Raw genomic sequence first — 6,993 nt, forward strand, 5'->3', positions numbered from 1 at the left:
TAAGCTCCATTCCTTGACCTTAACCCAGTCCCCGTATGCCTTTCCTAGCTTCGCCTACCATGCTGCACCTTCCCAGGCTCCGCCCAGTCCCCTTTGGCTCTCACCATCGCACTTGAGGCCCTGGCGCACGAGGCCGAAAAGCATCTCCCCGCAGTGGTCACAGAAGGCGGGCGCGCGGTACGAGTGCACAGTGAGAGCATGCGGTCGGATCTGGAAATCCTCGAAGGTGGCCGAGGCTGTGGACAGCAAGGAGGGTGGATACACTTGAGCCAAGAGGATGGGTGCCTGGCTTATGGTAGCTGGGGCTCACAGAGAAACTCTGTCTTGAAACACACATACACACACACACACACACACACACACACACCATCTTCCCACTAAGCAAAACACCTATGTGCCTCCTGATAAAGTGGGAGTTAGTGGGGAGTTTTTAAATGGGTAAAGAATGTGTTGTTGTTATTTTGTTGCAGTTGCAATATTAAAACAGCCCATAATGCCAGGCAGTGGTGACACATGCCTTTAATCCTAGCACTAGGAGGCAGAGGCAGTAGCATCCCCGTGAGTTGAGGCAGTCAGATCTCTGTGAGTTCAAGTCCAGCCTGGTCTACATATTGAGTTCCAGGACAGGACTACATAGCAAGACGGTCTCAAAAATAAATAATCAATAAGATAAAATAATCCTGGGGCTAGTATGTCAGCTCAGCAGTTAAAAGGTTGCCACAACTGATGACCTGAGTTCAATACACAGACGCGATTTGGTGACTCAAGTCCCACAAGTTGTCTTTTAATCTTTACACGCACGCATGCACACACATACACGCACACACTAAATGTTAAACAGTCGTGGTGGCTAAGGGTATAGTTCACCGGTAGGGACAGTGCTTGCCTAGCATGTGAAAAGTGCTAGAGAGATGGCTCAGTGGTTAAGAGCACTGACTGCTCTTCCAGAGGTCCTGAGTTCAATTCCCAGCAACCACATGGTGGCTCACAACCATCTGTAATGGGATCCAATGCCCTTTTCTAGTGTGTCTGAAGTCAGCTATAGTGTACTTGTCTATAATAAATAAATCTTTTTTTTTTTTAAATGTGCTGGGTATCACAAAGGGAGAAGGCTAGCTAGCTGAGTGTCAGGGTCTACATCTCTAATCTCAGTGGTCCAAAGTCAGAGGCAGGGGGATCACTGTGAGTTCCAGGCCACCATCCACAGCTACACAGTAAGATTTTTTTTGTTTTTGTTTTTTTTTTTGGAGACAGGGTTTCTCTGTGTAGCCTTGGCTATCCTGGCACTCACTCTGTAGAACAGGCTGGCCTCAAACTCAGAAATCTGCCTGCCTCTGCCTCCCAAGTGCTGGGATTAAAGGTGTGCACCACCTCTGCCTGGCTCACAGTAAGGTCTTATCTTAAATAAATAAATAAGCAAGCTACTCCCCCCCCCCCAAGGTTTCTATGAGGTACACTTTTTTTTTTTTTTTTTTTTTTTTTTGGTTTTTCGAGACAGGGTTTCTCTGTGTAGCCCTGGCTGTCCTGGCACTCACTCTGACCTCAGAAATCCGCCTGCCTCTGCCTCCCTAGTGCTGGGATTAAAGGCGTGTGCCACCACGCCCGGCTGGAGGCACACCTTTTAAAGATGCATTGATTTTTCTTTTTTATGTGTATGGCCCTTTGCTTGTGCCTGTGGTGGTTAGAAGAGGGAGTCAGATCCCTTGGAACTGGAGTTACAGTTTGTGAGCTGCTGTGTGGGTGCTGAGAACTGAACCCCAGTGCCCTGAAACAGCAACAAGTGTTTTTAACCACTGAACCAGTTGTCCAGCGCAAATGTTTCACTCTTTAGCCCAAGCTAGTCTTAAACTTGTGGTACTTAAACTGCCTGGGATCAAGGGCAAGCCCCATCAGACTGCTCCTCTGTCCCTCTCCCAGAGGCCCGCCCCCTCCCCCCAACAAGGCCCCGCCTCCGGGGTGACGGCCGCTTCTCACCGGACAGAACCACCTCCACCAGGTCACCCTCCTGGATATCTGCAGCTGATCGCACCAGCTGCAGGAGGTTGGCTGATGTTGGGTCATGTTTGAAGAGCAGGATCTTGTCGTACAGGCCGTAGAAGCCACACTCTGGGAACTGAGGGGCAAGAGAAGAGGGGTGGAGTGGCAACGGAAAAGCTAAATACAGGCTGCAACAGCGGCAGCCTACTGGAACCCTCTAAGGGCAGGGCCGGTTGTTTCCCCCGGAAACTGAGACCCTACAGCCCACCGCTTCCTGCCTGTCCCCTCCCAACCCCAGTTTGAGCCAGCAGGATGCCTGCGCCCCAGGTGTGCTAAGGAGGGAGGCTCTGGCCAGAGTCTGGCGGCGAGACTGGCAGGGGAGGGGCTGAGGGGCAAAGGAGATTTAGAGGCTCCGGGAGCAGAGTGAACATTTCGAATTTTCCAGAGCTGGCGGGACACTGAGTGATCACCCCCTCCTCTTTCAGCCACATCTCCACCCCAGCTTCCTTCCTGAATCTATTGTTCCTGTTACCTGGCTCTTAGCCCAGCATTGGGGCAGAATGAAACAAGAAAAAAGGGGGGGGTGGAGGGACTTTTGGGGGAGTGCTTAAGATAGCTAAGAGGTAAGGAGGCCTCCTCTCATCCAAGGCTCCAAAGACCCAGGTGTCCGGGTCCCAGCTTGGAAGTGGGCAGGAAATGACACAGCATCGAACAGAAAGTGAAACTGCCCAGGTGGGGCACCAGGAAGGAAGGCAGGCAAGAAGGGGCCCAAAACAGCACCTGAGCCCCCAGAAGAGCAGAAAACAAACTAGGTTGGGCCCGAGGAGGGGAGGCTGGGGATCTGAACCCTAATACAAAGAGTTTCACTCCAGGGGCAATGTACAGGAGCCCCAGTCCTGCTTCCCACAGGCCGGCTGGGCTGATTGAGGAGTGGGAGGGGGCTGGTCTAAATAGACTTGGAGAGTTGGTGGGCTCAGCTTCCCTTGATGATCTGTAGAAAATCACTATTGCCTTGCCCCTGATGGTGGCTTGATCTAGTAACACACACACACACACACACACACACACACACACACACACCCCATTGGAACAGGGTTTGGATATGTAGCCTAGGCTGACTTTTTTCTAACTAGTTTTTATCTGCTGGAAAAAATGGGAGGTGGCCCTGTTCCTGCTGTTTCTCTAGAGAGGAAGGATCTATTTCCAGGAGCCCGAGAAAAGCTTAAGTCTGGATGTTTGGGAATCCCAATGTGCTCCCATTATAAGATTATACATTCTGGGTTCCACCTGTAACTGTCATATTATTCAACCACTCAAGACTCAGAACTCGTATATTCACCACCAGGCACTTGAACTACTGAAAAAGCATCCTCCTCTCTACCTCCTGGGGTTGGAGGATAGACCCCAGGGGGGTTTTGCTTGCTAGGCAAGTGCTCTACCAGCTGGGTTGTAAAATTTCCTAGGATTTGGGCATCTAGTCCCACTTGGTTCCTTCTGACCATGATACTGAAGGCGAGGAACCTGGATAGCCAAATCTAAGAGCAGCAGGAGGGGCATTGATTAGGCGGGGAGAGGGAGTCTGCAGGGATTTTGGGGGGTGCCAAGGAGGTACACAGGAGTGCCTTGCTCCTTCACACCCCATCTCAGGCCTGGGAAAGGATAGGGATTGTACCCAGAGACCTTGCTTGCCCCTGGCAGCTTGTCCACACACCCACTCACACATGTCACCCGATCACCATGGTCAGTATGGCTTCAATTTCTACTGTTTCCAAAGACCGGAGGCCCAGGATGGGCCCATCAAAGGAGGCCTTCCTGATCAGCTGCTCCCACTTGCCCCTTCCTCCCAACTCCACACCTGGTAGGCCCCTCCCTTCCTCCCTGCTCGCTGCAGAAAACAACAAGCAGCAACACGCAATTTGGGGAGGCCTCTGGGCACCCCACCCCTATCCGGGCCTCTCTGAAACCCGTGGTGAAGTGAGGACACGACTAGGGTGTAGTGCCCCTCCTCGTCTGTCACCTAGGCCCCTCTCTCCCCTCCCAACAATCTCAGGCCACCTCCAAAGCCTCCTCCCTTTATCATGAGAGCCCCCTATGCCCTCACCTTCTGGTCCACGATAGAACAGGCTAGTTGCTTCACATGAGCCAACTCTGAGGCAGCCGGCAACAGCACGAACTCTCGGGTCAATCCGATCTGGATATGGAAGGAGACCCCCGAACCGGGAGCCGGGATCTGAGGCAGCAGAGGTGGCGGCGATTGGAGATCCAAGCCACCGGGGGGCGGAGGAGACCCGGGCCCCGGAGAGCCCGGGAGTCCTGCGGGATGGGAGGGGGCGGCGGCCATGGGGGCCAGATCCAGATCTGCCACCCAAAGCTCACCAAGGACCCTGGGACCTAGATCCGAGAGCTCTCTTGCGGTGGTGGTAAGAACGCAGGCATTTGAGAGAGAAATCTGTCAGGTTGAGAGACTCGAGGATGGCGGGATCCTGGGCAATGAGAGAAAAGGCATCTAGTGGGTCACACGCCGGGAGTCAAGAGAGGAGAGTTCAGAAAGAAAAACAGTGGTTTGGGGAAGGGTACCCAGAGATCGGAAGGTTGGAAGAAACCAGGAAAGAAAGTCGGGTAGGGCAGGGTCCCTGGAATCAAAAGACACTGCGATCCAAGGCCCCTGGAGAAAGAAGGCTGAGAGCAAAGCAGAGGGAATGCCAGGATCCGGTGGGTTTGACGACAGGACCAAAGTCAGGGCAGGCCTGAAGATGCTCTGCCTTGGGGGTAGAAAACGGGAGTCTGGCCAAGGATCTAGTGGATCGTAGGAACCGGACTGGCTCGGGGATGAGGAGGGGTTTCCAGGGCCAGGGCTGAAAGAAGAGACTCTCACAGGTCGCGAAAGTTGGAGGAAAGTTGGATCAGGGGCGGCGGAGGAGGGAGCGTTACCGAAGGCGGGGCGGGTCGGGGACAAGGGAGGGTCGCACAGCGCGGGTAGCTCTATTTTCCCCCTTCAAAGTTTAAGTCGGCAGCGGCGGCCCAGAAGGAAGTCTCAGGAGCGATGGCACAGCTGGCCAATCAAAGCAGGGCACCGTGACATCACAGGGCGGGCCTTACTGGGACGGAAGGGGAAGGCGGGACCCCGCACCAGGGAGTTGGGGGGAATTTGGTGGCTGGGGGTAGGAGGGCGGAAGGGTCAGCGTTTCCTCTGCACAGTCCAGCCTGGAAAGTTGACTTTTCGCCGCAGTTCACCGCGGCACGCGGGAGGGGCTTTGTTGTTTGAAGGAGTGAGCTGTCAGACTGGCACGCATCCGGCGCCCGCCGCAGGGAAAGGGTCGGAAATTGGTGTCAAGTCCGGTGGCTTTACAGTTTCTGCTCATATTCACCCCGCCCCCAACACACACACACACACACACACACACACACACACACACACACACACACACAGAGCCCAGTATATAAGGTGGGAAGTCGAGGAGGCCTTAGGATGCACAGGAGAGCTTAAGTCTCAGGTTTCTCTCCACAGAGTTGAGGGTATGAAGCCTGTCCCCCCCAACCAAGGTGGCATGAAAAAGGACACCACCACTTGATAGACCTCCTGTGAGACCAAGTGCCTACATCTTTCTGGCTGTGTGACTTCTCCACTGTGAGCCTTAGTTTTTCTGTCATGAGGCTGTATTCCAGAAATGAAATACAGGTGGTGCCTGGACACTGGTAAAGTTGAATTGATGTGGCTGCCTTTGACTTTTGCAGAGGAAAGGGAAGGCACTGAAAACATCCAGGGGCGTCTGGATGGGTGTGTTAACGGAATCATCCAACATGTGGCTGGTGAGATGGCCAGGTGGGGAAAGGCACTTGAAGCCAAGCTCACTGGCCTGAGTTCAATCCTGTATACTCACATAGTCAAAGGAGAACCAGCTGAGCTACTGTGGGTTGTCCTGACCTCCACCCTTCTCCGAAATAAATAGTAGAGCAATAACAGGAAATCTAAAAAGCTAACATCAACTGAGAGCCTGTGAGTCTGTGTAGTCAACCCTAACTCCACCAAGAGCCGTTCTGACTGCTACTCCAGTAGTCAGGCAGTGGCTACCAATTAGTTTTTACATCCAGGTAGCTGGAGCTTTAAGAGAGCAGCAATTTGTCCACAAGGGCCCCCCTTACTGGTTCAGCGCTGCTGGGGGCAGCTGAGGTGGGTACAGTGCTGGCTGTCACCACATCCGGGGGCAGAGGCTGGGGAAGGAAGTCTGAGGCTGGAGTGAAAACGCAAACTACCACCTGGGGAAGCTGCAAAGAGGGGCAGGGGGAGGCAAGGCCACGTGGAGCTCACAGCCTGGCTGATGAGTGGCCCCTAAAAACCACATGCCTACAAGTAGCTTCTCCTAGACAGGCATGTCCCCAGCATGTTCGACTGCCTGCTTCTGGGACTCACAGCCCCTTTTACCCCGTGGCCCTTGTGGCAGGTCTAGAAGGCGGGGGTTGTGGAGCATGTTGTGCCTGCTGTTTGGAACGTCAGCAGACCGGCTCACTCTCCTGCTCTGTATGATGGGACTCCCAGTCCTTCCCCACTGTGGCAATGAAGGCCTAACTCCCATCAGCCGACATTAAATGTGGGTAAGGGGAGGGAACTCTGTACTGCTCTGCACATCCTGCCCTCTACCTGGCTCTGGTGGGCCTACCTTCCTGCTGTCTGCCAGTCCAAGAGTGGGCATGGGGCAGGAAAGGGGCTTTTGTTCTCAGTCCCTGAGCAGGCAAGGGGTCTTCAACTAAATGTTCACTGTTCCATCCCAGCATCTGCTCCCTAGCTCACTGCCTGGGGGGAGCACAAGTTGAGGGACAGGAAGGGGAGGATCATGGAGATGTGGCCATGTGCTTCCACTTCCACCCCTCCACTGACATGTCACCTCGTTCCCCATCCCAGTTGACCACAGACCCCCAATCTAACATATATCCCTCTCCAGACTCCACTCAGCCAAGGCAGAGGGAGTGGCCTCCCCCTACTGTCCGCCATCCCCTGGACAGACAGCCTGGAAAATC

At 54.0% G+C, this 6,993-nt stretch overlaps 1 protein-coding gene across 1 annotated transcript in view; it reads right to left on the reverse strand.

Annotated features, from left to right (window-relative positions):
- Positions 1-5,024, reverse strand: part of Prkd2 (protein kinase D2) — a 28,212-nt gene extending 23,188 nt beyond the window's left edge. The window contains exons 1-4 of the mRNA XM_021166159.2: positions 4,909-5,024; positions 4,079-4,460; positions 1,975-2,113; positions 105-236 (exon numbers count right to left, since the gene is read on the reverse strand). Coding sequence (XP_021021818.1) covers positions 105-236; positions 1,975-2,113; positions 4,079-4,318 — 511 coding nt within the window. The 5' untranslated portion in view covers positions 4,319-4,460; positions 4,909-5,024. The remainder of the gene's footprint in view (positions 1-104; positions 237-1,974; positions 2,114-4,078; positions 4,461-4,908) is intronic.
- Positions 5,025-6,993: the final 1,969 nt, after the last annotated feature.

This window comes from Mus caroli, unplaced genomic scaffold (assembly GCF_978045245.1).
Source record: "Mus caroli unplaced genomic scaffold, Mus_caroli_1 scaffold_8, whole genome shotgun sequence".
Taxonomy (NCBI): Eukaryota; Metazoa; Chordata; class Mammalia; order Rodentia; family Muridae; genus Mus; species Mus caroli.